Genomic DNA, 17,758 nt, shown 5'->3' with positions numbered 1-17,758 from the left:
CAAGTGCAGTCTTACGAACCAAACTGCAAGCGCAGCTTGCAGTTTGGTTCGTAAGTCGACCCTTTGTCGACCCTTTGTCGACCCTTTGTCGACAAAAGTCGACCCTTTGAGGGTCGACTTTTTTCGCCAAATGCCTGCCCCCAGGGTCGATTTTTTTATTGCCGAATTAAATTCTTCGGATGAATCTATTTCGATAAAAAATTGTAATTTTTTTAGGGTGACCATAAAGTGACAAAAAAATCGTTGATGCTGTTACATATATGTGGCTTATTCATGAGTAGCACAAGAAAAATTCTAAACACCCGCCGCGGTGGCTCAGTGGCTAAGGCGTTGCGCTGCTGAGCACGAGGTCGCGGGTTCAATTCCCGGCCGCGGCGGTCACTTCTCTGATGGAGGCGAAAAGCAAAAATGCCTATGTGTACGAGATTTCGGCGCACGTTAAAGATCCCCAGGTGGTCAAAATTAATCCGGAGCCCTCCACTACGGCGCGCCTCATCGCCTGCGTTGCGTCGGCGCGTTAAACCCTACAATCAATAAAACATTCTAAATAAAAACGAGAGAGTAACAAGCCGGTACCTTTTGAGTTAATCAAAATCAGATAGACATCAGTTTCGCGGGTGCAAAAAGAGGGAAGCGCCCGGAGGACGATACCAAAACCAGCCGCTGCACGCGCGCACGGCCGGATGCGGGAGCAATGGACGGCACACCACTCATAAAATACAACAAAAAGGAGAACAGAGCCTCGTCAGTTTCGCAGGCGACCTTGGTCTGTGGCAGGCGCAAGAAGCGAGAGGCGCCCGGGCGCCAGGTGGGCGATACCCAGGCCCCCCCCGTTAGCTAGCGGATGCGCAAACGAGAGCCGGCGCGCCGCTGAAGTAAATCATAAAAAAAATAAAAAGAGCTATTGGTGCAAGAAAAAAATTTGACGTATTTCTGAAGTGTGGCAGCACATGCCAAGCAAGAGAAGTTGGCGAAAAAGGCCGCTTTTTAAAGATACAAGCAATGCCGTACATGTTACGTCACTGACCGTTTTGAAAGTGTTTGCCGATGCCGTACATGTACGGCCGTGACCCTCAAACGGTTAAGGGGGGATGGAAGGCAGAATCGACTGAAAATTAATTTTTTTTTATTTTAACGCTACAACATGCATGTGTTATTCGAGAATGTCTCCACAAAGTGGCATCCTCAGATTTGCATTAGAAGTTCTTTAAAAATGGCGCCAAACACGCCCCCCTCAAGGCCTCACCTACTCCCTTCGAGTTCCATGCGATGAGCAGTGGTTTTTGCCTTGTTATTCCTGTTTTAAATATCTCAAACAGCATTTACTTGTATAATAAGTTAGAAATGTAGTGTTTAGTTACTTTACATGTTTTCGGTACTTCAGTATATGCCGTGATGCCGCTGCGTTAGTTGCAATAGCATTGCGCATGCATTTCGGAACGTTTGTTTACATGACCACGGTTTTACTGTTTACGCGCGCGCAAAAGTTGTATCCTTAGTAATAGATCGCAACGGTTTTTACCCCACAAGTGCACTGGACTATTGGCAATGCCTCGGTTTTCTTCAAATCCGCACAAGAAACGAAAATTCTGCGGGAATCAGCACGTCAGGCTGCGGTGGTGTCGTGTTGAGACCGTGCCGGTGAGTGCAAGTGCTGCGAAGCTTGGAGGTGCTGTGTGTGATGGCTCCTTTGATGTTGCAGGTGCGGAATCATCTGGATACCATATGATAGACATCACCCTTCTCGATGAGTTTGTTATGCATGTTGCAACCTGCAAGAACTGTGGGAATGGAACCCTTTGCCTCGAGGAGAGTTTTGAAAAACGCAGTGGTCTGGCGTCCGTTATCGCTGCAACTTGTGATTCCTGTGGTGATAGCAGCAGTTTCTGCACCTTTAACAAGTTAGGAAGTGCACACGAAGTAAATCTATGATTTGCTTATACCCTCCGCTCCATAGGAAAAGGTCGACAGAGTGGAGCAGTACTATGTGCGCTTATGAACATGCCACCACCTTCTGCACGCATGGAAAGCTACAACAAAAAAATTCTTGAGGCTACAAGAAAAACCGCCGAAGAAAGCACCCAAGCCGCTGCTGCAGAAGTGAGGAAAGATGCGGCTGATGAAGGAATTGTGGTAACTGTAGACGTCACATGGATGAAGAGAGGATATTCATCATTGTTTGGCGTCGTGACAGCCATTTCCGCCGACACAGGGAAGGCACTTGACTGTGAAACTGAGAGCAAGTTCTGCATCTTGTGTGCGAGGAGACAACACAATGAAGAAAACAAAAAAAAAGCACCTTTGCGAAATAACACACACTGGCTCGAGTGGCGCAATGGAGGCGAGTGGTGCAGTGAAAGTTTTCAAGCGCTCTATGGATACCCATGCACTCAAGTATACAACCTACATAGGCGACGGTGACAGCAAAGCTTTTCTTGCAGTGAAGGAATTGAAACCCTACGACTGTGATGTGGAAAAGCATGAGTGTATTGCCCACGTACAGAAGAGGATGAGAACAAGGCTACGCAACGTAAAAAAGTCACTGAAGGGTGACACGTTAGAAGATGGCAAACATCGCCTGACTGAGAGAGACATAGATTCTCTTCAGTTTTATTATGGCAAAGCCATACGGGACAATACAAGTAGTCTCGATGCTATGAGAAAAGCTGTCTGGGCGATATACTTTCACAAACTGTCGACTGACGAAAATCCACAGCATGGGCTTTGTCCAGCAGGGGAGTCTTCATGGTGTGGATACAACCGCCGTATTGCACTGGGCACCCCAGAGGCATACCAGCACAAGAACTCACTCCCAGAGACTGCGATGAAGTGCATCAAACCTGTCTTTCAAGCACTTGCTGCCCCTGAGCTCCTCAGAAAATGTCTCCATGGAAGAACACAGAACACAAACGAATCTTTGAACAGCTTGATTTGGTCTAGGTGTACAAAAACAACCTTTGTTGGTGCATCAACAGTGAAAGCTGCTGTGTACGATGCAATATGTTACTATAATGATGGAAACAATGCCAGACGAAAAGTCCTTGAGGCCCTAGGTGTCACACCAGGGGTATTTGGCGACGCTGAACTAAGCAGGATGGACAGGCAGAGAGTAGCAAAAGCAGACTTTCAAGCCTCTGCTGAAAGCACGAAAAGATGGAAGGTCAAGGCGAGCATAAGAAAAGGTTTTACCAGGCAAGGTGAAAACAAGAACGGTGAAGATTACGCCCCTGGAGCGTTTTAAACCAACTGAACAATCTTTGAAAGCCAATTTTGCTGTGAAAAGGAACATTTTCTCTTTACCCGTTCAAGTTACAGAAACCATATTTTTGCATGTGGTTTCCCAATAATATGCACACCTTCTGAACCAGAATAAATATGTTGGTACAAGAATTTATTTTTTTATCACACTTTTTTCTGTTTAAAATGTATAATATTTGAGTTTGTGTTGAGAAAAAAAATTTTTAAAACCAACGGTCAAAGCGACTACTATTCTTTTGGTTCAGCACAAAGCCTTGTGTATACAACACCCACAGGAAAAGTTTCGGGCCTGTACCTATAAATTTTTTTATGAAAATGTTCCTTAAGTGAAAAAAAAAATAATAATAATAAAAATGCATAACAATATTTTCAAAATTATACAGTATTTTTGCTTGAAATTTTGCACACCATTAGTAGATATCTATTGTACCCACCCTTCAAAATTTCACGTTGATTGCTCGAAAAGCAAACAAGTTAGGTGCCGATGTATTTGGACACCATGTCCACTACCATCCCCCCAACCTCATTTGCGTTGAGGGAGCACGGCTGCGTTCCTTAGCGTCATAAATGGATGCCGTGGGACAATGTGATACAAACACAAGTAGGATTTCCACGCACCACCCCCGCCCTCGGACCCCTGCAGGACCAGCAAAACCTGATTCAGCAGGCCACACGAGCAGTGAAAGCATGCGGCTACCTGGACTGAGGCGACCACCCATCTGCCCTAAATTTTAGAAAACAAACGTTTATTCCTCCTCTTCCCCGCCCACCCTTGCGCTCGCGATGCCGAAGACTGTTGTTAATCAGCACAATGTACAGAAAGTGGAAACCTTTGGCTATGCTGCTCGCTATCTCCAGATTTTTGAAAAGGGAAAGGGCAGTAGCTTATTTGCACAACGTTCTAATAGAAACAACTCACTGCACGAGGGCGGAGGGGCTCGCTATCTTTGGGAGTGCATCAAGCAAGGGCAATTGTGGTTATCATGCGAGTGCAAACAAAACATGCGAGCCAAAAAGTGCCTATTTTTTTTTCTTTTGTGTGCAGGGAGCGTGCACTGCGTCAGATGGCCGATTCCGTCTTTTGTTTTTCTTTCTCGCGACCCTAAAACAATGCCCCAGCTCCGCAGGTCGATCCGCAGACCTGCCAAAAAAACTGCACAATAAGCAGTATTGTGCTTCGGGCAAGGTTCTCTTATGCATTGAGTTCTGTGGGAGGCAAACCAGTGGATACACAAAAACCCGTGTTATATCTGGTCCCGCACTATAAGTGGTGATGGTGTAAATGCTCTCAGCTTTATCTAGCAAAAACGAATGTAAGCAGTTGCTTTGTTTTTTGGCACAAAAAAGGGAAAAAAAATGGCAGCATCTCCACTCTGTGGATGATGGCGAGGGTGCAGAGTACGGGGACTCGAAATGACATCCAAGTTGCGCCCCGAGTGACATCCAATTTGCGCCCCGACCGTCATTCAATTTGAGCTGTGAGTTGCACCTTGATTATTCCCTAAATGAAACTGCAACTCACGGCTCAAAGCGAATTTCGCTTGATTTTCGCTTGATGGTGGTGTGCGCACGGATGGACATGGACGGACCTTGGGAGGTCCTAAGGCACTCTGCACCGTTACAGGTACAGGACTGTCGGTAACTAACTCACGGCCATAGCCCAATGGGTAAGATGACCGACACTAACTCTGTCTGGTTTACCAGACACAGGCTCGAATCCTGCCGGTGCCTGTGTGATTTTTTGCGATTGTGAATGCTATGTGCATGGACACGGACGGACATTGTGCGGTCCTAGGGTACTCCGCACCTAAAATTTTCAACCAGAATGTTCACTGCAAGTCAGAACAGGCTTATGTGATGACAAGCGACAGACAATAAAAATTTTAGCCTCACCAAGTGATAGCAGCTATACCCACACACTTGATTTCCTGGCAATAAACTTAGCAGACCTCAACCGGCCCACTTACATTAGGGCTCAATCGAAACGTGGGGTGACCACACCGAGCCACTCAGCAAACGATGACAGCAGCTACATTCGCAACAAAGAGATCAAGGAAGAGATCAGCAGGGGTTAAGCATTGATTGCGTTTTTCACTGCACTGCATTTATCACAGACCGACAAGTGTTTAACGGAACCAGGGGAAGGTACCTACAGTGGAACCCCGATGATACGTGCCTCGGTCTTATGACCTGCTTGTTACGACAGATCGCTGTAATCCCGGCAAACTCCCCATAGAAACAATGCATTAAAAACCCTGATTATACAACGCTTGGGTGCACGCAGTCCGCTTCATATGACAGACCCTGGCGGGGATAAACCGGCGTTTGTCCCATCTTTTACATTTCTTCGCTGCCTCGTCCTGACCTCTCTTTATTCAAAATCCCTGTTTGACGCTGCTTGATGTGCGAAGGTCTGCAGGCGGGCCAGACCACTCACAGGGGTGAGACAGCTGAATCCGATTTGGGAGCAGTTTTTGGAGCAGCGAAATCTCGATTTTGGAGCAGAAGAACCTTGATTTGGAGCAGTGAACGACATTTATTATGTCAGCTTATGTGCCTAAAAAATCAAATTTGTGGCAAATCGAGGGGAGGGGGGGAGTGCACTTTTTCATCGGTTTTGAACGTAAATAACACTGAAATAGCCTTTCGATAAAGTATGTTCTACCAGAGTCCTTGTATTCCTTGTACCAGAGGAAGCTCGCTGTCAAAGGCAGCAATAACAGCGTTTCATAACACCGCAATAAGTCCGAAATTTCACTTCAGGCACGCACCGCGCCTCACACTCAAGGCCGAAACATGGCAAATTCGCGGGCACCGCGTTGTTTTTGATGAACTCAGTCTTCCGAGCGGCACAACTTCCCGTAACAGATCAAACAACTAAATGTACCCACCCCCATAACCGAAACCACGGTAGAAATCTTCAAATAGCACTCTGCCTGACCTAGAGTGAACTAGCCTGAACCACGACTAACTGCTTCGCCTGCCGATCATGTTTTCCAATGCGGCGCCCAGTGATGTCGTTCCGGAGACATGGCGCTCCAAAAATTGCCGTTTTTTCATCAGCTTGAACAAGTTTTGTCGCCTCAGTAAACATAAGTATTTTTATATAGGACTTTGCGATGGTTTTCGATGGAAAAGCTTTAAAAATGTACAGAATATAACATGTGCACCACGACATTGTCTCTCTCGAAAAAACTTTCTGGGACAATTTTATGCGTTTTTTTATTGGTTGATCAATAAATTAAACTTTTACAAACACCATCACCTTAGGGGTGCTGAAAAATTATGCCATCAGAAAGCATTTTCGCCCACTGAAACTGACGGGAGTGTTCAAATCCTTGGCTCTCATACTGTTTTGGAGCAGTTTGGCGCAATTTTTCCGATTTTCAAGCTTTTGGAGCAGCCTGGCGCAGGAAAACAACTTTGTATCAAAACTGCGCAATATGCGCAGCTGTCTCACCCCTGCACTCACTGAACAGACGCAAGCAAGCAGGCGGGTACTGGCGGGTGGGAGTTAACCTGCAACGGCCCCACGCGGCAGCAGAATGCCAACGCGCCAACCGCGAGAAGCCCAGGTGGCCGGCAGACCATGAATTTGAAGCCCGACTTCAAGGGACCGCGAGAAAGCATCAAATGACTGGGGGGTCACATGACCGGGGTGCAGGTAAATGCTGGCCTAGTAGATGGTCTCACACAACAGGTGGGCTAAGAACTTATTTGAACTGCTATATTTAGCACATTCTCACGTGATATGCAAACCTTCAACTAAAATCCCGTAAAAAAAAAAAAAAAAAAAAAAAAAAAAAAAAAAAGAGAACACCTATTTCGTGTCCCCCTCTTCTCCTCGGAGCCAAGCACCACGTGCAACGCAACCCCCGCCGTCTGGCGCTTACTTGTAGCCTTCCAGCCCCGCGCAAGGTGCGCGCGAGATAAGGCCGACCTAACTGAGCAAATTGAGAGGGGAAAAGGCGAGTGTGAAACTGCCAAGGCCAAGCGAAACGTACGAGACGACAATGGAAAAAAGGCGTCAAAGAAAGGAAAGGAGTGACAACACCCACCGCTTTGAAAGACATTGATAAGCTGAGAGCAGAGAGAGGAGGAGAGAGAGCGTCGTGAAAGGAAGAAACTTGGATCGAGCGTGCAAGGAAAGTGGGTGTTCGGTCATCGCCGTGGGGTTGCGTCATATGTGTTTACGCGTTCATTGGTGGCTCGATGGGAGCATCAAATTCACGACCTGCCAGCCACCTGAACTTTGACATCTCGCGGTTGGCACGTTGGCGTACTGCTGCTACGTGGGGCCGTCAAAGGTTAACTCCTGCTCGCGAGTATCCACCTGCTTGCTTGCGTCTGTTCAGCAAGTCGTCTGGCCTGCCTGTGGGCGTTTGCACATCAAGCAGCGTCAAACAGCGGTTAAGAATCAAGAAAGGTTGAGACGAGGCAGCAAAGCAGTGTAAAAGATGAGAAAAATGCCAGTTTATCCGCGCCAGTGTCCGCCATATGAAGCAGACCGCGTGCACCCGAATGTCATATCATCGGGGTTTTTAATACACTGTTTCTATGGGGAGTTTGCCACGACCGCGGTTATCCGTCGTAAGAAGCGGGTAATTGCAAATGCGGGGGGCCTATCACTGCAGTTTAAATACGTTCTTAGCCCACCTGTTGTGTAAGACCATCTACTACGGCAGCATTTACTCGTACTCCGATCATACGACACCCCGGTCATACGACGCTTTCGCGCAATCCCTTGAAAGTCGTATTATCAAGGTCCCACTGTATTTCTTTTCTGCCTGAAGCACACTGCAACTGGCATCATTTCAACGTACAACCTCCCAGTGCCGTATGTAAACCAATAACAAGCCTCCTAACGTGGCAGAAATGTGGATCTCATAAAGGCAACTCGAGCTTACAGCCCAACGAGATTCTTTCCCCACCTGCGCTTCCACTGGGCCTCGCGTGCTTCCAGCTCGAGTGCGATGGCCTGGTGCCGCTGGGCCAGCCGATCGTACTCATCCCGGGAAGCCTCGGCCTCGGACCGCGATAGCTGCAGCTGCTCCGTCAGATCCCGGACCTTCTGCCGCATCTGCTCCATGGCCCCCTGCAGCTTCTCCTGGGCCTCCGAGGGGGTCTCAGCACTCTCCACACCACCCACTGTGCCCTTCTTCTGCTGCTTCAGCACCGTGTGCACCCGCACCTGCAATGGAGAAGCGCTGCGGTCTCACAGGGCTGACGACCACTGCTGCGCTTTACAGGGCAGCAGCCCAAAAGCTGATGCATTGGCATACACGGCTCGCGTGTGTGAAGATCGTACGAGCAACATCTACACAGAACAAGAGCCTCCAGGGTGCATTCTTAATGTTTTCATAAATGCCATGAACATAAGAAGCACCATCTTTCAGTCCAGTGGAAATCCTACCTGCTCATTTTCACCAGTGCACTAGCCTGGAAGAGTGCAGAATATTGTGCCTAATCTGTCCTGACAGCTGTCTACGTCTGTTTCATCCATGCATTTAAGAAAAATCACCTGAGCTAGACTCTCCTTTACAGCAAAACTGGTAGCCTCTAGTTGATCGGAAAATTTCGTGTCAAACAAAAAACCCAGGCAGGACCCAGCAGTTCTCACTTAATACGCACATGCGTTCTCGCGTGACGTGCATGCCTCAGGATAATCAGGCATACAGCATAATTACTTAGTATTCGTTAAAAATAACCACAAAGCGTGCATCGAAACGCATTATGGATGATAAGGCGCCTGTGAACAATGGGACCCCCCACCATGTGTTCCTGGTAAAGATTATGTTTGCAGATTATGTTTGAGGGCTAGGCAGGAATAGTGTCACTAAATAGAGCAGTTCTTGCACAACGCGCCGAGCGCATGCTTCAGGCTAGGCAGGACCCAGCATTTGCCGCCAGAGAAGCGGAGTGCAAGCGACAAGCCTGCCAAGACGACGAGAAACATCTCATACCCTCCCCCATCAGCATTTGTAGTGGTTTACAACAGCTTCACTGGACACCCACTTCTTCAGGGCGGGATGGTGACCATTTTAACATGAAAGTGTTTTATGCGCGAGCACACCAAAGATCTGACCAGCATCATATCCGTCCCAAAAATGACGTCGCCAGAAAAAAGCGGATACACCTGGTTTCGAATCATAAACTCTCTCGCCGCAACGGGAGGTACACAGCGCTCTGCCCACTGCGCTACGAATACAAGCGCAAGGAGGTCTACGAACGCGCCTTATATCTTTCCCACTACTCTCTTCATTCAGGTGCCGTCTAGGAGATGCTGCCGTCTAGGAGAAGTGAAGCGAAGTAGGTTATCATGACACTAATGAGCGCCGACGGTTGGCGCCTCGATTTTAGCATCTTTAGGGTGCCCTGATTCACACATGCGCCATACAGGTTGGAGACATGTATGCGCTGGCGGTGCCATTTTGGGTCACTCGCTTGACGCCAAGCAAGCCATTGTATCAAAACCGCGCTAAAATTATCACCGCAACGCTGTTTACTTGCGAAGCTTGAATCATCTTATCTGTTTCGCATTGCTGGGTCTCGTGGGAAACGAAAAGAACAACGCGTTGGGCACGGGTCATTTCAAATGGTGTCTCCACCCCGTACGGCGGCGCTGGTTACGAGGCACCCTAAGCATCTTTGTGTACGTGGGGCATGGGTGAATTGAGGCACCCTTCTCCACCTACTGCTTTCGGTTTCGGTTCCGTTTCGTTCGTACGGTTTTTCAAGGGGCTATGGTTTCACTTAGATTTACACAATGTTCCGGCACGTGCAATGCGTCTAAGGGTGCCATGCCGACGCAATATAGGTAAATAGCGATGTGCAAGTTCATATGGATGCACAATAAGTGCTCCTGTGACCCGCCGCGGTGGCTCAGTGGCTAAGGCGTTGCGCTGCTGAGCACGAGGTCGCGGGTTCGATTCCCGGCCGCGGCGGCCGCTTTTCTGATGGAGGCGAAAAGCAAAAACGCCCGTGTGTACGAGATTTCGGCGCACGTTAAAGATCCCCAGGTGGTCAAAATTAATCCGGAGCCCTCCACTACGGCGCGCCTCATCGCCTGCGTTGCGTCGGCGCGTTAAAACCTACAATCAATCAAATCAATTGCTCCTGTGAAGGTACATTTCACTTTCGTGTTTTACCGATTCCTATGAAAGAGGCATCAACCACATTTTTTTTCGTATACACTGTTTCCCTGAAAATATCAGCACTGTTTCATTTTTTTTTCCCCACTCAAGAAATCAGGGAGTAAACTTTCAGTTTGTAAGTGCTAAGCTGCGGATAGATGTCAAATCGGCACTTACATGTTAAATTCGTTGCCATACACTGCGGTGCCATTTGCAACCTGCATGCAGACTCTAACCACAGTGATTCTGCCACTGCAAACTGGCATGAATTGAGGTGCCACCGTCAAAAAGAGGGAATAGAGGAGGTGTCAGGCGGGCAACCACTTCCAAGCCAAGGGCAACCACTTCCAAGGCGGGCTCACTTCCAAGCCAACTGACATCACAAAGACAAGAACAGGCTCGGCCATTTTTTACTAATATCTTTTATTTGCTTTAGTGAATGATTACCTTTTTCTGCGTTTACCTTTACTAGAAGAAGTACTGAAACCAACTGAACTGCTTTAAACACCACCATTACACTGCCACAGACATCCCAAAAACAGCAAAGTAGTTACAATAAGGCTATTGTTCCATATACATACCCAATATTATCTCTGTTGGATTGCAGTACATCATCCCCAGAAAAACTTGACACTGAAATGGTTTCCCAACTGCTTCTGCCAAGCATCATATGTATGTATCTCTGGCACACTAATCTACCAAATGCAGGCCAACTTGTTCTAATACTTAAAGGAGCGATGAAGACAAAATACAAGTTGGGTTTATTAAAAAGACTGCTTAGTCCCGATAACAATCATACCAATATCATCGCAATCTTCAAACAAATAACGGAGATATGAAAGAACACGTGTGAAGCAGTCGCGACCCCCTAGCCAATTTCCCGCAACTTTTCTATGACGTCACGGAACCTTGTTTGTGCGATTGGTGGCCGCCTAACTGACCTGTCGCGACGACACATGACTGGGCGTCTGTAATGGGGCCTCTAGTTCCATTTGACCGCATCACTTGAATGCAACACGTCACTGTGGCGCAAAATTTGAAAGTTTTTAAATACTTCTTGCTTTTTTTCGTTAAAAAAAACATCTTTTGTGGCTGTAATGGAGCTGAGTGAGATACTGAATCCTAGTTCTTTCAAATTAAACGAAGTTGTATTTTCTTTTCATGGCTCCTTTAAGGCCCTTTTACTTGTCTCGTTCGGCAGGTCTCACCTTGTAGTTATCAAATTCCACTTTGGTTGCCTGGAGCTCTCCTCGCGAGGTTTCCAGTTCTTCTTTCAACGATGCCACCTTGGATTCCAGTGCTTTGATGGCCCGCTGGTAATTGTCCTTTGTTGTGCGGAACGTCGATTCCAGCTCCTGGCACTTCTTCGACACCTCCGCATAGCCCAGCTGCAACAGTGGCCCATCAACACCTGGTGTCAGCAGCGCCATGAAACAGTCTCAAGTCTCGTGACAAGCCTCACTAGACTGGAAACCTGAAACAGCCTCCGTTTGATACCCTGAATGCTGCGATCATGCATAAATTCACGGCTTGCTAACAGTGCGCACAAGACGGAAGACAAATAAGGCAACAGGACGAGCGCTGACCCCCCGATATCTCGTTTAAACATCAAAAACCTTGTTTAGCTTACATTCAGTACATATTCAATTCTTTCTTCAATGAGAAATTAGTTTTGATGGTCAGCGGTTGTCCTGTCACCTTCCTTTTCCGTTGCCTCTGGGTGCTATTATTAAACCATAAATCATTACCAATTTGCCCGGTTGTCTAATCTGTTACATACAGATAAAACAGATTGTACTAAAAGCAGAAGCAATGGGATGTGCACAATCAAATTCTCAGCTATTCTGAATATGCCCATGAGCCGCTCAGCTGCCCCTCAACTGGTTAAAGGAGTACTGACACCAAAATTCTAGGTTCTATTTTTATTGCTTTTATCGATGCATAATGGGCTGGCAAACCTGAAACAGCACTTAAATACTTGAGTGCGTGATAACTAATTACATTGAATGGCCTGAAAATCGCCCGTTTCAGTTTCCCACACTTCTAGCCCGGACGGGACGTATGACATGACCTCACCGTTTTGTGCAGACGTCAAGGCACTGCGGAGGCCAGTGGAAGAGTTGTTGTTTCAACCGCCCCGCCACCAGAGCTCAGTGGCTGAGCTGGCCGAAGGCGTTAGGCCTACCAATGCGGTGGAAATTGGGTGACCGCTTTCAATAAAAGTTTTAATGGAGACTTCTATTACGATTATGGGCTAAATTATCAGCTCCTTTTCCCATGCGTGGAACTTTACTTTTGGCAAGAGTGCCTTTCTGGGCAGCGTTTATGGCTGCAGCTCTGGCTACGTGCATCAGTTCGTGAATGCACAGAAACCAAGTCGCACCTAGCCACGCGGTGCATGTGAAGTGACGTCTTGTGTTTCTGACGCACGTTGGAAGCAAATGGCTACATCTCTTCTTTTCGCTACCTCAAGGCGATGTCACACCGATTTCCATTTGCCATTTGCCGCGTGCCGCTCTGCGTGCTCCTCCGTCAGTGCAATAAATTAGTTCAAATTGAAGTATGTTCCACGCGTTGCAGGCCGCTCATATTTCACCTAGGCTATTCTGTTGAGTAAGGGAAGCGAACAGTGTAATAATATTAACACCGAAAATTGGTGTCAGTGCCCCTTTAAGACAAGATTTCTTTTTTTTTTTTTTTTTTTCTTGAGCAAGTCCACACTCATATCACCACCACTTCGTTAGATGGCCTTTGAAGAACAGAGGCCCCGGCCTCTCCCAATGACTTACCACCACTACAATACTGCATCATCCGAAGCCCTTTGCTCCTGAATCTTCTTACCATCATATTTAGCCTGGTTTCTTTGCCACGATCTGCTTGTGTTATCTATTTTCTGTCCGTCCTTTGTTTGCCTTTACCCTAGCCTCTTTCATAATCCATGACATGTGTCCCCTGTCCTTAAGTATGACCCCCGGAACCACTTTTCTGTATGCATCCTTCCAAGGACTTCCATAGAACACTTCATTTCTTCCCCACATACATATAAACACTAAAAGCTTACATTGGCAGACAGGTTTTTATTATTATAATTTTTTCATTGACATACGCAGCTACTGCTCATGATTTCTGGGCGCTTCCAGGAAACCATACACATTTTAATTCTGTGCATAATCCTTTTCTCAAGGTTTGTGTTTTCACTGGGTAGTAGAGTGTAGTAACAGTGCTTTTTCACCTCTTCAAGTATTTCACTACCTTGCACTGAGTATCTCCATCTCTTCAAGTACTTCAGTAATGACAAAATACTAAGAAAAGTATTCCATAACCAATTCTAGTAAACTAGCGTATCCCATTTTATTCACTTAAATACAAGACACTACAGATCACTACCCCTGGAAGATAATCTTCTTTTGCCACTCACTTGCAGATTCCCTTAATTAACAAAATGATTCAGCCAGTGTGGATATCAAGTTGGCTAAATGTTCCCCCATTAACTTGTACACCTTCATTCCAGTTTCCTAACATTCCCTGCCGCATATTAAAGCAGTTCAGAACTTAATGAGATAACGCGTCTCCTTGCCTAATGCTCTTTATTCCTGAATCTAGGTACAGGTGCCGTCATAAGTAACTGGAACAAGGACTTGTGAATATCACAAAATATTAGTCTTACTGGCATCACGACAGCCATTACCAGTTTACAGGAACCTTGTTCTATTAGGGAGAACTCCTTTAAACGCACACCAATTTAGCCTGGCAGTTTCCAGAAGAAGAAATACGGCAATTTACGATACCGTGTTCAAATTACTTTTGATGGCACATATACATATAAAAATGACTGAATATAGCAATCGAATATGTCTAACTTGTCCTGTTTTTCTTTAAGATTGCTTTAGATGGTTGCACTGATCCACTAAGAATGCAAATCAAAACTCTTAGACTAAAAAAGAGCTAGAGCATGAAACGATGGCCCCTCATGAACCAACCACATAAAAACTAAGCAATTTATGCTCCTTATAAAGGCTCACAATTAGGCCTTTTTTAGTGCTTATTAAACATTTTTACACCTCAACATCAGCTGGTGATACTAAAAACAGCTGAAAGATGGCAGGAATTACAGTTGAACCTCGATATAACGAACCTCGATTTAACGAAATTCGCGATATAACGAATTTTTTCCAGTTTTCTACCAAAATTTTGCTAAATCCATGTATTTTTATCTCGATTTTACGAAGCAATTTTGTGCGGCGCTTTCGATTTAACGAAGTCACGGCGAGAAAGGAAGAACGAAATTCCGGTCGAGGCACGTTTTATTTTGCCTCTCAGAGCCTACATTGAAAACATTAAGTACTCACATTTACTGATAAAAGGCTAAAATGAAAGAAAAGCGGTGAATTATGCGGTTGACAACAATTAAAAGCGATAAAAGCTGCCGCTCAAAAACCGCCAGCCAGAGTAACTCTGCCGCCAGCGGTCATGGACGGTTTAATAGTGCCGTCACCATTTTGACGTCTCCATCGTTGCCTACGCCAGCGCCCTCTATGCTTAGGCTGCCGAAGCCTACTTCAAGTGATTTTTTTTTTTTTTTCTACGCGTCTTTGCTCACGGTGCTGCTGCTCTAGGTTGTGCTCGCTGATAACCACATTAATTAATATTTTGTTCGTCCATCATTAGATGAGTCTTATAAGCAGCATGAGCACTCCAAGGGAAAGAAAAGTGTTCCGAACAAGAGCCTGTAGAAGTGTCAGTGAAACCGACGGTAGACCGACGGCCACCGAAGTGATGGATGCCATCGACGTTCTGCGGAGGCACGCAGGCGCACGCGAATGTTTAAGAGCAAGCCTTGTTAGCGCTGTCAGCATACGAGCGTCACGTAACCCTGGTCAAGAAACGCCAAGCACTGCTTACGGACTTCTTCACTACGGCTTGAACGTCGAGTGCTGGTGGCAATAAATTGCTCTCCGAACGTGGTCAAAACGTGTTCATTAGACAGCTGCGATGCGGAGAAATCGATTTCTTTAGGGCTCAGCGGGCATACAAGTAATTGCTTAATCAAATTTGGCCAGAAGATATTTAATGTAAGCTTTCCACTTTAGCGGGAGCACGTAAGCGCTGCTCCACAAAGTGAAGCGGTCCGTGTGTACTCCGCTCAATTCTCAATCATGGCTTTATCTCGAGTGTCGTGGTTGCATCACGCGCCCATACTGCAGAGCCTTTGTGCATGAAAAAAGTCTTTCGAAAGCTTTATGGGCCTCGTGCACTGCAGTTTCAAATAAACATGTGGCGGCACCTGGGAGCGGCGGCGGAATTTTTTCTGAAGAACAAAATAAACATATACAGCAGTTCGCTACGCGGCTTAATTTAAACAACAACCGTAAAATAAGTATACAACAATTACCACGTTTTTTTTTAATTCACAATTGTTATAATAATAGAAATATTACGCTGACGAGTTGTGCGGGAATACAAGCTGAAATAATTTAGAAAGCGCCCCTTCTCCAATAAAAGCAGACGACAGTACACGGATCAGCTGCCTGCGACGCCGACGTTCACGAAGCACATAGTGCCCGAAAAGAAATAAAAATAACCGATCCATAAATGCATTTCCGTATGTGCACGCTACTTGGCGTAAGACCGCTGCAAAAAAAATGCCGTGTATCCAGTGCATATTTTTGTAGAGCCTCAAATAGCCTTTGGTGTGCACGCATCTGTGCACGCATCAGAAAATACATGGAACAACCCACGGATATGCATGCTTGAATTGTACGTAGTCATACCAGCAAAATATGAAGCTTCAAAATGAAAACAGAAACGTAAATATTCACGCTACACTGCGACACAACCGTAAACAAATGGACACACACCAGCCACAATTCGGATACTCGCATCTACACTTTTATTGAAAGGACTCTCAAATATCTCAAACATGTACAACTTGTAGTTTGCGTTTGAAAAACGAGTTGAAGTGGGGCTTGTTGCGCAAATATTTTTGCTGACAAAGATAACTTGCAGCGTAGTCACACAAACATCACGTACGTACAACTCTGTCAGCTTTGAAACAGTCTCCATTATTCAAAATGGTCTTATTTTATCAAGGGCACTCCGAATGCGAGAGGAATCATTCGTGCACAATTAAAGCTCCTGTTGTGCGATCTACCATATCTGTGCCCGGGTCTATGTCGAGCGATAAACAAGGTAAATAAACGTTCAGAGGCTTTCATGAAAGCCTCTTCTCGCGCATCTACGTCCAAAATTATTCGCATATTAAGTACGCATTTATAAACCCATGAAAGCACTTCAAAAAGCATTGCGATATGTTTATGAGCCCATCCAACGAACTCATCGTAGTTTCAGCAGTTTGAGGTAGAGTTTACTCAAGCAGTTGGCATTTAAATACCTGCCTCCACAAACCTGAATCTTCGGGCTCTTGAAGCCGCTTATCCTTGGTGTCGCAATATACACACAAACATTTCGCCGCGATTTCGCACACACAACACATCAAATAACTTCCTGACATGTACAAGGCACAGTGGAGTGTACACACGGGAAAAATTCGCTTCTGCAAGCACCATGAAATCGCGTAGGCGGTCTTCTCCTCACAATAAGCTGTCCGCCAACTGCTTGGTTATGCCAGCAGTTCTAAGCCAGCCGTTCTGATCTAAGGCTCAATAAATCAAATCCACCAAAGCGACCGACGAACTGTTGCTAGCGTCGTTCTCGTTGGCCGTTATGCCGTTATTTCATGCTCTTCGGGGGCCGGCGGCCCCACAAAAAATTTTCCACTGGTGGAGCCAGCGATCACACCCTCCCTCACACTTACATTATCGCTTCTGGGAGGCGATGCACACACAGACGCACACTCCTGCACTCCTCTCGTTCTCTTGGTAACGCGCGGGCTTCCGTATTTTTATTTTTATCTTTTATTTGGGCGGCGCTGCTGGTGTTCAGTGGAAGCCGTTGCGAAATGACAGCGTGACCCTCCCTGTTCTGTGGCGTGACCGCGCGCTGCGCGGAGACAGAACCGCGCTTGTTTAAAACTGTTTTTTGTGTGATGCATCGCTTTCCTGCCGCCTTTGCGAACCATATTCTATTTAATAAAGTACCGTTTAGCTGTTCGTATCGCATGGCAACAGAATAGCGGTCATTTCTTCTTTCTCTTCTAATAATCGTACTGCGCGGAATACTATCCTCCGGACGTCGTTTGCTCACGGACTTCAGAAATTATGCCTCCGTTGCCCGCAAGATGGCACTGAACACAGCACATCAGTGGCGCCACCATACAAGCGCACGAGGCCCATAGCACCCTTACGCTGTTGGCCCGCCGCACCCCTCAACGCCGCGGCTAAGCCTACTACTGAACGGACGAAAAGAGG

The 17,758-nt window shown here is 46.4% G+C and overlaps 1 protein-coding gene and 1 pseudogene across 1 annotated transcript in view; one reads left to right on the top strand and one right to left on the bottom strand.

Moving 5' to 3' along the window:
- The window catches only part of LOC144144930 (uncharacterized), a 114,058-nt gene that overhangs the window by 26,126 nt on the left and 70,174 nt on the right, over positions 1 to 17,758 (bottom strand). Inside the window, exons 12-13 of the mRNA XM_077676438.1 lie at positions 11,600 to 11,779; positions 8,190 to 8,449 (exon numbers count right to left, since the gene is read on the bottom strand). Coding sequence (XP_077532564.1) covers positions 8,190 to 8,449; positions 11,600 to 11,779 — 440 coding nt within the window. The remainder of the gene's footprint in view (positions 1 to 8,189; positions 8,450 to 11,599; positions 11,780 to 17,758) is intronic.
- Positions 1,200 to 3,551, top strand: LOC144144941 (uncharacterized; annotated as a pseudogene).

The sequence above is a fragment of the Haemaphysalis longicornis genome, unplaced genomic scaffold, assembly GCF_048455015.1.
Source record: "Haemaphysalis longicornis isolate Haplotype H1 unplaced genomic scaffold, Haemaphysalis longicornis Haplotype H1 scaffold_1, whole genome shotgun sequence".
NCBI lineage: Eukaryota > Metazoa > Arthropoda > Arachnida > Ixodida > Ixodidae > Haemaphysalis > Haemaphysalis longicornis.
Note: the sequence above shows the minus strand (reverse complement) of the source record. Positions and strands in the feature narration are given on the sequence as shown.